Raw genomic sequence first — 17254 nt, forward strand, 5'->3', positions numbered from 1 at the left:
AAATCAACTGATGTCTCTGAAATCTTTTTTTTTTCAATTTTCTCTTTCGGCTGTACTTAAAGCCTGTTGTAATAATACCATCATTTTTCAGGCTTTTCGTATTTGAACTAGGACCTAATTTGTTTCGTCTGAATGGTTCTGGATTTTATTAAGCAAGTCGACGGAAAATAAATTTAGACGCAAAATAAATCTGAAAAAAGACTTCGTGAACCATTGAATCACGTTCATAAGTGCACAATGCAGGAAACTGTTTGAGTTTTTTATTTCCTAATAGCAGCTGCAATATTTTTGTTTTCCAGCTTTTGCTTGAAGCTCTTAATTATCTTCTCTCCGAAAAGAGAACGCAACATTTAACTGAATGCACAAAAATAAGTAGCAAGCTGGTATTCTTTTTCTTTTTCCTGCCAGTTTCAATCAAAACGGTCGATTTCAGTTGACCTGTTTCCGACGCTTTACTGAAAAGTTTTACAACTTTCTCCCATTGAAGGCGAACGCGACTTTTTCAAAGTTCAGTGTGAAGTTTTTAATTGCCCTCAAACAAAATTTCAAGCCATTTTGTTTTTAATTTTCGGCGCAATGGATTTGCCTTCTACCGCTTAACTTCTTGAGTTTAGCGTAAACTTTTTTTCGCTCATTTGCAATCTTAAGCAGCCAAACTTAATTTTTGACAACCTACTAGAAAAAGTCAAATAAAAATTTGCATTAAGCTCCTCTCATCCACCAACCCGAATCAGGCTGTAATCGTCTTTTTTAGAGAACCTACCCTGTTTTAGTGGAACAATTTCGCAGTTACGAAATACACCGAGTGGTATTTTCTTGATTCAAAAAAATTTTGCTTGGGATCGGTTTTTCAAGACTTACTGCAAATGGTATCTTCTGGTTCGACGCTAATGCAATTCTGCATTGGCGTCGGACTTTTAACAAATGCTTTTTTAAAGGATTTTTAAGGAAATTTTTGAATAGATTGAGACATAAAAAAAATTGCTATTACTTTTGAGATTAAATGTTTAAAGCGCGCAAATCAATTCGAGAGTACAAAAACATGCCGAAAGATTGTAGATTGTTAAATCTGAGTAGAAAGTCAATCCGTTTTTTCAGTCCAACAGTTCTCTAATTTTCTGAAAAATTCTCAGCTAAAAATGAACCTGAACAAAAAAATTGCATAGGTTGTGCTGAAGTGATAGAGATCGGTTAAAATGCAAAGATTACAAAATTAAAAAGGCTGTCCTAGCATAGTTCTGTCTTCCTCTGTTACAGGAGGTCAGCGCAACAATATGTGTGTTCGTATAGTTGACAACGTGTGTGAACAACAGTGACAGTAAAAAAACTAGTTCAAATTGGCTGCAAAATTGGAAATTTATGTCACTATTGATTGTCCACAATGCCTATTATTGACCAAACGTTAAAAACTTGCCAGGATTTTGTAATTTCCACTATAGTTAACGTGCAAACAAACTTAACTGGAAAAAGCTTGATTGATGAATAATTGCAGACATGTGCCTCACAAAACTATTCGCTATTTGAGAAAATTAGCGGGTCTGCCTTTCCTAATTATAAGTTTTGCTGTTTAATGTCACATTTTGTATACTTTTAAAACTTTCACTGTGGTTGGCTGTTTTTACGATGTCATTAGTAGGTCCATTATTTGATCATTTTTCTTTAAATATCGAAACGGCTTAGTTTGGTAAAGTAGTTTTCATTATACTGATTAAATTGACATAAGTTAGTGGTAATGAATATTGAAAGATGAAAATTGGATTTTGATATGCTTTTGGGAAAACGATTCTGAGTTAGGAATCATCGGATCTCAATGCGGACGCAACTTCATCTGCTCGCATTGCTATTTCGAGCATGCTCGCGTGTCTTGCCAGATTGAAACGATATTTTTCAACCAGACATTTGGCAGCAATATTGGCAGCATAATCTGACATTTCATAAGAAAATAAGACGCACTGAAACTTGTCAACTTGTTGTAATGCAGCCTCTATGTGAGACCTACGATAAGTATGACTTGTCATTATTTGATCAATGACTCCGACTGTGTTGCGCTTATCGAAGTCGACATCTTGTTCAGGCGACAGGGTTTTCAAAACAGACTGTAACTCCTCCAAGGTCATGAAAAGACTGAGTCTTCTGAATATTTCGCCGTTATCGTGTTTGATCAAATCATTGATATTTCCGTCGTCAAAACTGAATTTCTTCATCAAGTGAACCCATTTGTCATTTGTAGATTGTATTGACCTTTGAACTGCTTTTTGTATGATCTGGTCGTTAATTTCAGAGGATACGTTTATGCGACCATAAGTGTAATTCTGCTGGAACCCTTCCTCGTTCCGGTTCAGTGGACTTATTACCGAAAATCGGTAGTCGATTTGCTTCGGTTTTAACTTAGGACTCGTTTGGCTTGTGTCATTGGTTATGACTGCTATCTCGTTTTGGCTGACATCTAAATAAATAGTTCTGCTGAAAGCTGTGATTTCGATTCGGGCGCCGAGGGTGTAAGGAAGTTGAATGTCGTGGAACTGGACGTTTGTCAGAGACATCATTCTGATCACGCCTAGGAACCTACTCATTGAAAGACAGCTGAAATGTAAGGAGTTTTTCCCCGAAGATTCTTTGAAATAAACCAATAAGACGTGAAGCTGTTCAGGAAAGATGGCGTGCAGGTTCAGAGTCTTGGGTAGTTGGGTTAGGCTGCTTGCAGAAACACCAACGATCGGTAGAAAGAAACGATTGCTCCGATACTCAATAATGTTCTCGTCTTCCGTAAGTTGATCATTGCTTTCGATCGGGAATATATTATCAGGCATTAGATCAAATCCTGTGTAAAGATTCGTGTGTGTTTCCAGATCTTGTCTAGAAATCAATGGAATCGTAACTGAAACTTCGCTATGGAAGTCACGCTTTGGATCGCACAGTATTGTAACTATGGATGTGTAGGAAAATTCATGTTTGGATTTTGGGAAATTAATTTTTGGGTTGCTTACGATTACGCTAATTATTCTGTTTGATGTCAAATCAACTGATGATGGCTGAAATTTCACCTTGACCCCGTTTGTGAATTCTACTTCGTGACCCCCTGCTGTAAGCGTGAATCTGTGGCATGCAAATCCAGACTCTTTGACCTCAACCATGACGCTTTCAGGTTCTGGTATTACCGCAGGGGCGGATCCGTAGGAAGCTTTCTTATTCGGCTTCATTCGCTTTTTATTTGGATTTCTATGAAACGGTAGGTTAATTGGCCGAGTAAGGGAATTGTTTCGACTGACATCCGATCTGGGCAGGCTCTGTTCATCGTTTCCTCGGTCGTCATCAGAAGGAGTTGCGTTTGCCAAGTTCTCGGTAGCAGCCTCGTCAAATCTTAAAATGTGAAGGAATTGGTTCCGTTCTTTCGGCGAAAGTCCAGCGGTCGATTCTTGCAGTTCTTTGGGGATCAGAACTGCTCTCATGCTCGGTTCTACCTCAAGATCTGGAGTGTTGACTCTCGGTTCGGCGGGGCAGAATTTGCTGCCAGTTTTGTTGATAACGGTAACTGAAAATAAAACATCGAAAAGTTGAATGTTATAGAAAAAAAAATGATGTCACGGGACTTAAGGCAGCTTGCAGCTTCCTGAGCCATACCAAGTTTTTTTTAGCTGAAACGATATAAAGGTTTCTCCAACAAAAGTATTCCCCCATTTGACTAAATGCTCGTGAACGAATTTGAAGCAATCAGTGTAAACTGATTTGTCTTTTTTGCAAAATTTTCACTTGACCGTTTTTGTTCTAGAACATTCTTTCAATTTCAGTACGTGAGTGACTTTTTCACGCTTGACTTCTTGAGTTTCGCGTGACCTAAATTGCTCTTATTCAGAAATTAAATCTGTTGCTAAAACATAAGCGATTGTAAGATAAGGTATCAAAAGGTATGGCTAATGGTTCAGTTTTAGCCGAATGGTTAATGGTTCAGTTAATTACGCCGTAGGTCAATAGAATGACCTACGGCCTGCTTAGTCCGAATTTCATTATAAAAATATCTCGGGCTCAGCCCCTCTAAAATGCCTTCTGCCTGCTGTTCGAGAGCAATTTGTCAGACGTTATTGGGTTTATGCTTGTTACTTTCTGCTAAATTGAAATTTTAAAAGGATAAAAATGATATCGAAGTCGCTTCTTGCAAAATGTGGGGTCTGAGGGTCTTCAAAACAAAATTATTGCTCTGGCTCAAAAGAACAGCATTAAAGTCTAAAGCTTATTGTTTGAATTGCAACAGAAAGTTTTTTCTAAAATAATCATGAGCGATTCGTTTCTATTAAGTGCAGTTTTTCTCAACCACAAATTTCATTGAAATGTACATAGATACCTATATTTGAGCAAGAACAAAAGCAAGCTAAATATTCAGATCTTCAAAAAATTGTTTTGAAAAGCATAAATGAGCACCCGAGAACCAAAAAGAATTCCTTATTCATTTTGTTCTTTCAACATTATTCCAAAAGTCAGATAGAACACTACGTTAGTTTGGAAAGAATCAACAACAAAAGTGGTGAAAATAAGCAGGATTATCAAAAGTTTAATAACTATGCATTCATATGTGAAAAATAATAGAAATCAAAACTTTGAAAGCACCAGCAAAAAAGTCACACTTCCGAACAATAATCGGAAAACACATCCCCTTTCATCCTTAAAAAACAACCGTGCTACCAAAATTACCATCTCTCAGCTGATTCTGTTTTTGCAATTGATACAGCAGGTGCGTTTGAAAAAATAGCATATCACCGAAAATTGTTGGTGAAATAGACTGTTGTATTAGAAAATGTTGATTGTGTAGTTTTGATGAGCAAGTTTCGACTGGCCAAGTAATTCAAATAATCGTTAATAAGAAGGGTTTTTTAAAACTGGGACGTCTCTATAAACATCCAAATTTAGTGCCGAGAACATTTTCTGATGAAGCTACGTCAGGCATGATAAAAAAAATTGCAACCCCAATTTAAAAAAAAAGAAAACAGCAGGAAAAGTACTGACTTAAGTTCAAAGAATTTTCATTGTGAGCAAAACACGACCTAGATTGGACTATGAATGGATTGGGGAAGCTATTTTGGATAAAATCAGTTGCATCGACAAAAAACAGTAAAAATCAATAAACAACTGCCGCATGTGAACAAAAAACAAATAGCGAGAAGGCGAATTATCAGTCATTAACATAATTTTCTCACTCTACTTTGAAATTCGAGTAAAAAATTTTCAAGCCGAGAAACCATTTGCTTTTTCACCCCACTTCCTATTTTGGAGTGACCAAAGTCACTACTGTAATTTGACTTCAAAAACCATGAAAATGTGCGAACAGATCTTTAAAAACCATATTAGGACAAATCTTGACTTACAATTCAAAACTTTTTTACTGGCTAATCAAACAACTAGACATAGATTGAACTTTGAACGGATTGGGAAAGCTATTTAGAAAATCCAATCATAAAAATTGGAAAACTATTAGAAATTAAAGGTCAAAATGCCGCATGTGAACAACAGATCTACTAGCCAGAAAGTGAAATTTTGTTCAAACAATGTTTTCTCACTCTACTTTCAAATTCGAATGAAACAAAATTGCTCGCCGCAAAACTGCTTGCTTCTGTGCTCCACTTCCCGTTTTGGGCATGACCAAAACACACTACTCCAAAATCACTACTCGAGGAAAATCTTTAAACATAGCCGAAATTAATCCTGAAAGAGCTCGACAATATGCTCGGTAAAAAGCAGCTTGTCGAATAACCAGTTTCTGATGGCAGTCAGAATCCAATAAGAGACAAGGCTATCTTAATTGATTTTAAAAGTAACTGAAAAATTAATTAAACCAAAATATTTTGAAAATTCAATTACCTCTTTAGTTTAGACAAGTTCAAATACAATGGGAAAACATTATTTCAAGCAAAGGAGACATCTCTATTGCTTACAAAAATTCAGTCAAGCGAAGATAAGCAAAAAATCTAAGAAATAAACAATTTTTAAAAAGTTCTGGGCAAAAAAAATTGCTTGGTAACAAAAAACTTGTATTTAGTTTGCAATAGCAACTGTCCACAAACGTTTAGCTTATATTCAGTTAAAAGTAAAAGCAGTAAAAAATAATGGGCCGAAAATTGCTAAAATACCCTTAAAACAGGAGAATTAATTTTAAAAAAACGTCCAAATTAGCCTAAATTTCCTTTCAATAACAAAAGCCTTCCACGCGCTATCAAAACAACCTGAAAAATATTTTTTTAGTGTAGAAAAACTTTTTAGACATCAGACAATTTTCGAAAAACAAAAACACAGCTTTAAAAGCCGCATGTGAACAAAAAACTTGCTCGCTGAGCGAAAAATTTGTTGCACCTACATTTCTCTTTGTTTGAAAATAAAGCATGAACGCAAGAAACACAAATAGACGAAAGCATTCCAAAAAACACTTGAAGATGACTTTACCAAAAAGCAGCCTGTCGAATAGCTAAATTCTGATGGCAGTGAGTACCAAAGAAGCAAAAAAACTATCTTAATTGAAAAAAAAACAGAAAATTTAACTAAAACGTAATTTAAACTATGAAAAACCGAACTTTCAATTCCTTTGTCAGTTTGTACGGGTACAAATACAAAAGGAAACAATATTCAAGACATCGAGACAACTCTCTCACTCACTCAAATTCGGACAAGCCAAAAAAGCACAAAAATAAATATCTGATATTGAATTAAAGCGCAAAACTGTAAGAAATTAAGAAAAATTTTAACAATTTTTTGTCAAAATTCAAAGTAAAAATTGCTTGGTACCAAAGAACTTGTACTTATTTTATAATGGAAACTTCCCAAGAGCGTTAAGCTTACATTCAGTTGCAAGTAAAAGTAGAATAATACCATAATGGGCTAAAAAATTGCTAAAATAGCTTTAAATCCGGAGAAATAGTTGAAAAACCTACAAATTAGCGTAAAACTCCCTTCAATTACTTCAAACCCTGAAATGTCATCAAAATAACTTGCAAATAATACTTATATTAATACCTAATCCTTTTAGTCATAAAAAACCTTTTAGACAGCACAGAAGTTTGAAAAAGCAAAAAAAAACATCTTGAAAAATCCGCTCGTGAACAAAAAATTCGCTCGTTTATCGAATTTTTTTTCACACCTAGAAATTTCGCTCTGTTTCCATAGAAAACATGAACAAAAGAACCACTCTCTTTTTTTCTGCTCTTCGAATTTGTTCACTGAAACATTTTTCTCAAACTTTATTCACTCCCTGAACTTCCGGTTTTCTTGCTCGCTCACTTTTAACAAAAAACAGAAAACCATAAAGCCTCTTCGAGTATTAAAAACAGAAAACCATAAATCCTCTCTGAGTCTTAAAAAGACAGCGCCCCAATTTAATTCAAGTTCTTTGAATTCTAAAAAATACAGCGCCCAAATATTATTCAAATTCTTTAAATTGTAAACAAGACAACGCCCCAATACAATTCAAATTCTTTGAATTGAAATAAATATGCCTTTCAGTAGTCATCACTGAAAGAAATAGCTGCTTTGAGCTTTGGAAGCGTGATCAAATGAGCGTACGAAAACTTGATGTACATGAATAAATAGCAATTCATTCCTTAACTTAAACAGATAAGATTTCTTATTTCCAGTGCTGCTCAGCGCAAGTTCACTCTAATAATACAAAATTTTATCAAAAAAATAAACGGGGAATTTCTAAATAATGTTAGGGCTATTTTTAGGGTTACTAATAAAATTTTTCAACCTTCGAAGTATTGTCGGTGCATTGAACTAGCATTGTCAACAAATCAAATTCTTTTTACCTGTCTCTTGTTTCTGCAGGTTTGGTTTCCGTTTCTTAATCTTGTGCAGTTCTTCACCATATTGGTTCCACAGTTTAATAAGCACGTTTTTAGTTTGCAAAGAATCCATTTCGTCAAAGACGTCTGGACCGAATGTTTCTGCTCTTCGTGGTCGCTGCCACTCAACTTCTGATGTTGCGTCGTGCTTCAATTCTACCAAGCTGGTATGCCCAGTTCCGAAGGTTAGGTATCTGGCGTCTTTCTTCTGGAAGGTATCTTGATAATGTTCCATCACTTGAGATGTAGGTGGTGCTATTATTGGATCCAAAGGCAGCATCTTGCAGAGGTCAACAGTGTGACTTTGGAACTGGTTGACTTGGTCTCCCGACTGGCCGTGAAAGACTATGATGAAACCGTTGTTCAGAGCCACGTAAACACAATAATTCAACTGTTTTAAATCGACAGCGTTGATAACTGAGTCGAAGCCGTGTGATTCCCGGCTAGAGCTCCTGATTGACAGCATGTCGTCTCCGGATGAAGATCGTCTTGTGTGTGTCTCGCGATCGTTGTCGAAGAAATTGGAACAGGGTATTTCCTTGCACTGGTGGTTGTCCACGTTCCACATGTAGACGTTACGGCCTGAAATACAACCTCCATCAAAACAAATTTTTTCAACAATAAACAATGATAAAATAAAGATTTCAATAATTGTTTTGTGCCCGTTAGTCTGGACTTGATAGGGGTTGTAGGCAGCAGAATTCGATTTTTTTTTAAATTTGACGAACGTTGAGTGCAAGTTCTATAAAGCTGTTTTTTCCTATTTTGCTTTTTATAATAATGATAACAAGGAGGCGCGGTAATGTTGCGTTCGTACATAATGTTTCGACCCCGCTCAGCCACATTTTTGACCTAATTGTCGACAGCCTAAACTTTCAACAATACACATACTGTTCGAAATGAATTGGTTAATGTTGAAGAAATTGTTTTAAACGCACATCACTAAATTAATTAAATAGTGCTCCATTGGATAGCCGATGATAACTGCCAACGATAAGACCAACAGAAAAAAAACAAACAACAAACAAGAATAACGGTCAAACTCATTAGCTATTTTTTAATATCTAAAATTACGAACAAAGTCAAATTAGCATCAATTCTCATTGAGGACAGGTCCTATTTAATTTGAAGTGAAGCATCAAAATAAATGAGACTCGGTAACAAGTCAAGAAAAAGAATAAAAAGGGGAAAGTCATAAGAAATAAAAAATACTGGATAGATTCTTATGTAACTATTTGAGGCATTAGGACCTATCCTTAGTGAGACAATGAATTAAATTAGGCCAACTTGAACAACCGATGTGACCTGCAATTGATGAGAATAGGAGACAAGATAAACAGCACAACCAATTAACGAAAATAAACGTTATTTTAAACCAAAAATCAATGTCTATTTTTTCAAACAGTTAATAACAAAGTCAAATCAGATGATACCTGACTAAATAGCATCAGATAAAGCATCAGATGAAACTTTCACTAGCATCAGAAAAAAGTTATAACATTTCCAGACAACATATCGGACCATTCCCTAATGAGACTAGGTAACAAGTCGACAAAAAAACAAAAGGGCAAAACTTCAAAGTTATTTGAACCATTAGCTATCAATTAAAAAAAATCTAATACATACTTTTTTTTTACCGAGAATATGTAATAAGAGTGTAAATGGCAGGAAATAAATCCAATGAAAATTAAAAACTCATTTGAATTTGTGCAGAAAACGGCGTCGAAGCCGTTAAAATCAAGAGCTTTTCATATAGTTCGTTATATGTTTGTTTACTGCTGTTATCTTCACAGCCATTTGGAAAGGTCATGAGTATTTTAATGTGACAAAAAACAAAAAAATGAAAAACGAAACTCAAAACTAGTCAAATCCATAAATCACAAAGTATTTATGAAAACTCAAAGTATCAGCCACAAAACCAACAAATAAAGTATATAATTACAAAGATATTTTTGTCTACTAAAACTCAAAGCATCAGGGGCCCAATGTCATTAATTAATATAAAAACCAGTATGCTAATTAAAATTTTGGTTCTCTACAACGAAGATTCAATTTGTGTTTACTGCGACTGTGCTACAAATTGACAGAAATAATACAAAATTGGCGAAGTTCATAGTTTGATTTTTTTTCAAGCCAAATCATTTAATAAGTAAAAGCAACCCTAAATATTCAACCAATTTAAACTGGATAAATTAACTTATGACTTATACATAGGACGCCAGCTTTATTTCGCATTAGTGGAGAAAAATTTGTGTGACTATAAATTAACAACGAATACAGGCAGAACTGAAAATTCCATTAAAGCAACTTAACGAAAACACATTGTAGTATAAAAATTAAAATTTTGTCTCTAGAATGAAGATGCAATTTTGTTTTTACCGCAAATGTGCTACAAATTGACAGAAATAACAAACGAAATTGGCGAATTTCATAGTTTCAGATCTTTTCAAGCCAAATCATTTGAAAAGTAATAGCAACCATGAATTTTCAACTAAATTAAACTAGATAAATTAGATTACGAAATATACATAGGAAGCCAGTTTTATCTACATTAGTGGAGATTAAGATGTTAACTATAATTTAACTACGAATACAGGCAGAACTGAAAATTCCATTAAAGAAACTTCACGAAAACACATTGTAGTATGGAAATTGAAATTTTGTTTCTCCTGAATGAGGATGCAACTTGAGGATGCAAAGTTTACTTTGACTGTGCTTCCAATTGACAGAAATAATATACAAATTGGTCGAAGTTTATAGTTTCAAAATTTTTTTCAAGCCAAATCATTTGAAGATAAAAGCAACCATAAATGTTCAACTAAATTAAACTAGATAGATTAACTTATGACTTGTACACAGGAAGCCAGTTCTCTCTCACATTAGTGGAGAATATGTCAGACTACAAATTAACAACGAATACAGGCAGAACTGAAAATTCCATTAAAGCAACTTCACTAAAACACATTGCTGCAGCCATCAAAACGATGAACTATCGATTGAAAAGATTATGGGTTCTCGATTTGGATATTCAATTCAACATAAGTTGGCCCTCATTTTAGAGGGACTATGCAAAAAGTCAAAAAATTGTCCCAACAAACTATCAATATAACAGATTGCGGCTTTTCAATGATGAGACTCAATTGAACTTAAATTGGCCCTCATTTTAGAGGGGCTATACAAAAAGACAAGACAAATTACCCCAAATAATCACCAATATCACAATTTTTTTAAAGAAATTGTGAAACCACATCGTGTTCAACCAATTAAACAATGAGCTGCAACATCAAAGCAAAGAGATTGCTATTTTTCTCCACCAAAAACAAGAACAAAAAGAGGCAAAGTTCAAAAAGTGGATCAAATTTTTGAAAAACAATTAACTTAAGGGTCATTAATAGCCATTGAAATCATTAAACACGTTCATTTATGTCTCCAGAGGAAGCCATTGAGATCTTGTATAATCCAGAATATCTGACACGGCCGATAAGGAACTAAAAACAGGCAAACATTTAAACATGGAAACATTTCGAAGAGGCTGAAACCATATGCTATTCATTAAAAGCATTCTACATTTTCAAATTAGGTTTATTGCAGAGCTAATGGGAACTGACTTTAAAGTGACAAACTGACAAGGCAACCAAAAAACAACTTCAAAAAGGGCAAATGTCCAAAAGTCAAATATTTGTTATAAAAACTGGCGGCGTCGAAGCCATGAATTTATTATTAATTTATACAATAAAGCCTCGAGAAATATTAATTTTTCATTTACTGGAGAGAACATGCAACCTGCGTTTACTGAGACTAAGCAACAAAATGACAGAATTTGGAAATAAGTGGCAAAGTTGAGAATATAACTCAGATTTTCTCTTCTATTGACAAATATTTCTCAAGAAATAAGAGCCATTAGGTATCCACTGAAAGAATTATATAGGTTCACTTATGCCATATAGATAAACCAACTTGATCTATCTTTTCTCAACAGTTTTTGATTGTCAGTAACCACGATGAGCATTGATTTTTGTGCGCTCAATAATAACAGGTAATTGTCCAAATTGTAACCGAAATAGATTATTTGGCAAAAAAATTATCCTTTTATCAGATATTGAATAAATGATCTTTTACATAGTGGATAATGGTTATTTTAAGTTGGCAAAAATTCCGCGAAGTTTTTATTCAGGAAGAACATTAAGGAAAGGGTAATAAAGTTTGTCCTGTTATGAGATTTTCGTCAGAAGTTTTGAGGTCTGTGACTGCGGAAAATTTGAAAAATATGGGCTAAAGAAACATATTTGTTGCTATTTTTGATGAAAAAATGTCTTAGAATTCGGCATCCCATTGTTATCAAATTGACCAAACCTTAGTAAAATTGACCCACAGATGTGCAACAATTCCGGAAAAACTAAAAACAAGGGACATCATCTTGGATTTTACAAAATTTTATTTAATCTTTGATAACTGCCTGGAAAAAACGAAGTCGAAAAATTCTTCTTTATTCTATTTTCGACCGTTTACCGGCCTTCTTATGATAGCACTCACAACTCTCTGTGGTGAATATATCAATAGGCAAAAATTGACTCCACAAAACACCCAGAGCTTTTAGTTCCTCCTCCACTAAATGGATAGAACGATAATATATTCGACATTAGAAAAATAACGAATAGTTTAGAACTTGAAAAGACAGCGAAAAGCAATTTTGCCTAGTCCATTAGTGATTTTGTGAACCAGCCAATTTATTTTATGTTATTATGACCAGCACAATGGCGGAAGAATTATATTTTTCTCATATTTGTAGCTTTCATTGTCCCTAAACAGATTAAGTTTAAGTACAGATAACGGGTGCCAAAAACTGAACTCTAATGTTCTTAATTTGCAAACATACGTGTTTTTTTGTTCCGGATTTTATTTCCGGGCCAGTATTGGAGAGTTTTATTGGATTGTTGAGTTATTGTTGTGTTATCAGAAAGTTGTGCTCTTACTCATGTTTTAAAATTGGAAACAAAAATCACGTATGTTTGCGAATTGTTATACAATTCTTGTAAGCAATGCTCACTTTCAGCCCCAGCCGACCAAACTCTCCTGCAGCTGTCCAATGTTAGTAGTTTGTCAACTCTCAAGCGCCCCTGGAACAAGTTTTCTGGATCGTGGCGTAGCACTGGATTGACGTACATGAAACACAGAAGCAGCCCTTCATTGCCCGGACAGCATCCATCCGCTGTTTTGAGGATTTTGAACCGTTTCAGATTCCCTTTTTCGCCTGAGATCCACAACTCGAGATTTTGAGGTATTCGAAGCGTTTTAACATGATCTCTAGGAGAGCCAGGACTTCTAGGCGGATTGTTTGAGATCTTTGATATTGACGGTATTCTGGACAGCTCAAACCTGCCAATGACCAGGCACAAACTGTTGATTTGGGTAAAACCCGATTCTTCAAGGGTCGCAATTCGCATTGGTCTCATTTCATTGTGGCCTGCTTCCTTGTGAATCTCCCACTGGTGTTTATAAAGGTTAATTTGGCCGTTTTCTGTAACTACTGCAACGCACGAGAATTTTCCATTAGGGCCATCGATGGTCAAATGATGAATATCGGTTATGCGTGATTCGAGTGAGTTGCAAGCTTTTTCTTCTAATTTGCCTTCTACTATTTGGAACACCCTGAGGCTTTCGTCCATTGTATGCAAACTATGGGTACCCACCCAAACGGTTTTGTAGACACAACACACACTTGTAACTACCTCGTCTTCACTTATTTCACTCATGTCGAATTGCAAATTGATTGTTTCTCGCAAGATATCTTTATAGAAAAGTAACGTCACGTCTAAAACTTGAGGGTTGTTTCTGCTTTCCAGCTTTTTATGTTTTCTAAAGGATGTTACAGATGCTAGAGAAGTTATGGCTATCGTGTTCATCGCTTGAGGTGATCCATCCCCAGCAACTAAAGACAGCCCCATGTTAGTAACTTGGAAATGCTGAGGCGTTCTGAGCTCTACAATTTCGATCAATTTGCACACTTCTTGCTCTTGGAATAGTTCTACTAGCTCAACGGCGTCAGGGCGACGTTTCGGATCTGGCAACGTACAGTAACACATTAAGTCCAAAAATGCAACCGGACTTTGCTTTGCTGCCGTGGTAGTCATCGGTCGTTTATTTTCTGAAACCATTGTTCGGAAATCGAGGAAATTAACCGACAACCAAGGTGGTGTCAAACATATGCAGTCGTATATTATCATGCCCAGAGAGTAAATGTCGATTTTGTTGTTGAAGATCTCGCGACCATCTTCTTGTAAGATCTCTGGAGCCATGTATTGAGGGGTTCCGGGACGTCCGAGCATTTGATCGCTGATTTCCTTCTGAGTCATTCCGTAATCGCTCAATCTCACCAAAACTGGCTGTCGTCCTTTCAATTCTTTCATCGTAGCCTGCGCATCTGGAAATTTCCACACCAATACATTCGCAGGCTTCAGATCTCGATGCACGTACGAATGTTTATGCAGGTACGCTAAAGCACTTGAAAGTTGATAGATGATGTCTTTGATTACAGGTGGGGGTAAAAGCGAGTTTTCTGTTTTGAACTTTTCAAGCTGTTCTGCTAAGTCGCCCTTTGGAGCTTTGTCCAAGATGAGAGCTATCGGTGACAGACTGACACCATAAAAGGAAACAATAAATTCGTGCTGGAGCTCCATCAAAACCGAAGCTTCCTTTCGTAACTCAGTGTATGCCTCGGCAATGCTATAGGATGGTTCCAACATCCATTGCTTCTGCTTGCTGTGAATTGCTTCCTTATCCCCAAGTGGTGCCTGGAAACGGTCCTCGACGTTGATTGGCTGGTAAAACTTATGCGCCACCGGGATCCTGTCATCCATTCGCTCCTGTGGGTCGCTAATGAAGCCACTGAAGACAGCTCCAAAACACCCTTGGCCTAAATATCGTTCGATTTCCACGAAACGTCTGGGCAATACTTTGTCATGGGGCATATCGATGAAGAGAAAGTTGGGCGCGACTTCATCAATGGCAAATTCTTTGTGCTCGGGTTCTGGACAACATAAATAAGCTTGTCCTGAGCAAGCCAGGAGCAAAATATCCTCCTCAACGAAGCAGTGAAGTTTTTGAAATGTCGTATCCGCTCTCGTTGACCTGTCGTATGTTTTCTTCCCCGTGAACAACATTTTTTGTTGTTTTCATAAACCTTTGTAAACTAATTGATGCATGATTTTGCATTGATAATGGTTTTTATACACTCTAAATATTGTATGGGTAAACTTACCTGATCAGTGTGCAGGTAAGGTCATGTGCAGGTAAAATTTACATGCACAATTTTCCTCGGAATTGCTTACCTGCACATTATTCAGGTAATTTACCTGCAATTTTTTTGTGATTTTAATGTAACCATTTGAAGCAATTTTTTTCCAGGAAAACTGAGTTTGAAAATAAAATTCGTAGCTTGTCTTTTCAGACAGGAAAGACGATTCGATGAAGCTTTCCTACGATTTTTCCAAAGATGGAAAGAAGCCTTAAATTTGATGCGGACTAGATATTATAATAGTTATATACAATCTATAGCATTGTAAAGGCCAAAAGGCTAAATTAAATTGCAGAGATTATTTTAGTCTTCGGGGGAAGGAAACTGTAGGGACCTGCCGCGTTCACGCATTGACATGGTGTGACGGAAGCTGGGAGCGATTGAAGCTCTTGGTGAGGACCCGTATGACCCGATGGTGCTCTGGGAACCATCGGTAAAGTCCCCACGAGGAATTGCAAGTCTGGATTGAGACTCGGTATGATTTGGTTCCATGCCGTGGAATTCCCGCCAGTCCCGACTGTAGTCGAATGAGTCATCCGATCCTATTGCTGTCGTATACCGTCTACAAACAATATTAAAAAAGTAAAAAAGAGATCTATTCTGTTCCACCGTACTCTCTGTGACCCCCCCCCCAACGTAGTGCCTTGCGCTATGCTAAAACCTGTTACTAGCAAGTAATGACACGTACAGGTGTGCTATGGTGGGGCTATGTGTGCTATGGTATGTGTGTGTGTGTGCGTGTGTGTGTGTGTGTGTGTGTGTGCGCGCGTGTGTGTGTGTGGGGGGGGGGGGGGGGGGGGTGTTTCAACAGATTTAAATACCACTTCTATGCCGTAACATTGTAGTTAAACTGGTCCTTTTAGAGATTTAAAAATTCAACTAATATTGAGTATATTCAACAGTGGAACTGTTCATATATTTTGAAAAAATTGATGAAGTCAAGCGTGAAACCTCATGAAGTGCTCGATTGATGTGCTTTCACTGTCTGGACTCTGCCGAGCTGTTCCTGATCGTTGCCTGTTAAAGTTGTTCCGGTTGTCATCAAGGTCGCCAAAGTCCACGCTCTTTTGCCGGGTGAAACTGATGCGTTTACTTTCCACTGTCGGAGTCGCGTCCGGGTCCATGCTTTTGAATGGAAGTTTCTTTTTTGGTTGGTTATGTTCATCCTCGGACGAGGAAGTGCTTCCAGAGTTGGCACGGTTCCTGGATTTTTGGGAAGATTTCTTTTCTTCTGCTTGTTGTTTCAGTATCGCTAAAACGAAGCAAAGATATCATTTGTCCAAAAATGAACGTTTTTCAGTTTTGCTGAAAAAAATTGTCTTGAAGTCAAAACTCATTTGAGCTTTACAACACTGCTCCACTTTTAATACGTGTCATAGCTTCAAAACTCATTGCCGGCAGTTTGGTCGTGAAACAGGAAAATAAGTATAAAGCAATAAATTGACAGTTTTTGATTGTCTGTTTATTTAGAGTCAGTTTTATTATTTTTGTGCGACTGAAACACTGTTCTTGAGTTTCATTGTCAAATTTATTTAACTGTCCGTTAGGTCTGAGGTGAGACCGAAAGATTGGATATTTCGATGTATTTTTTAGAAAAAATTTCTCTCAGGATATTGACCTAAAATCCTTATTGATAATACATTCAATTTTATAAATGAAATTAGTTTAAAACCTCAATCGATTCATAATATTCACAGTAAAGTATTTAAAGTTTTAGGGCTCAATTTGTTTTTATTTGTTGCTGTTAATTCACTCTCGAACGAAGTTTGAAGCAATTATTGTAAACGTGTGTTTCTCGCTTGACGATTTTGCGCTTTTGTTCTAGAATTTTCTTTGACTTCTTGAGTGACTTTTTCACGTTTCTTTTCTTCATTTTTAGTGATTTCAGTTGCTTTCCTTCTGAATTGAAGTTTGTAGCTAATATAAAAGCGATTGTTTGCGGTTGACTTTCAAAGCTGTTGTAACTTGGTGGTTAAAAGAGGTCAATTAAGAGAAGCCCCTTCCCCTAAAGGGGTAGTCGGTCATCTCGGGGCAGCAAGTCAACTCCTATGTGTGTTAATAAATCCTGGACAGTAGTCAAAAATTGAAGCATCAGACGCAAAAGATAGAGAAATTAAAGCATCCGAATTATAATCAAAAG

At 36.3% G+C, this 17254-nt stretch overlaps 1 protein-coding gene across 6 annotated transcripts in view; it reads right to left on the reverse strand.

Moving 5' to 3' along the window:
* Positions 1-1693: 1693 nt before the first annotated feature.
* The window catches only part of LOC142339068 (uncharacterized), a 55575-nt gene continuing 40014 nt past the window's right edge, over positions 1694-17254 (reverse strand). For all 6 annotated transcript variants that reach the window (XM_075388734.1, XM_075388733.1, XM_075388732.1 and 3 more), the window contains 5 exons: positions 16066-16366; positions 15449-15676; positions 12868-14948; positions 7785-8402; positions 1694-3532 (listed from right to left, as the gene is read on the reverse strand). In XM_075388734.1, the coding sequence (XP_075244849.1) occupies positions 1791-3532; positions 7785-8402; positions 12868-14948; positions 15449-15676; positions 16066-16366 (4970 nt within the window). In that variant the 3' untranslated portion in view covers positions 1694-1790. The remainder of the gene's footprint in view (positions 3533-7784; positions 8403-12867; positions 14949-15448; positions 15677-16065; positions 16367-17254) is intronic.

Source organism: Convolutriloba macropyga, chromosome 5 (genome assembly GCF_964194025.1).
Source record: "Convolutriloba macropyga chromosome 5, txConMacr16.3, whole genome shotgun sequence".
Classification (NCBI taxonomy): Eukaryota; Metazoa; Xenacoelomorpha; order Acoela; family Convolutidae; genus Convolutriloba; species Convolutriloba macropyga.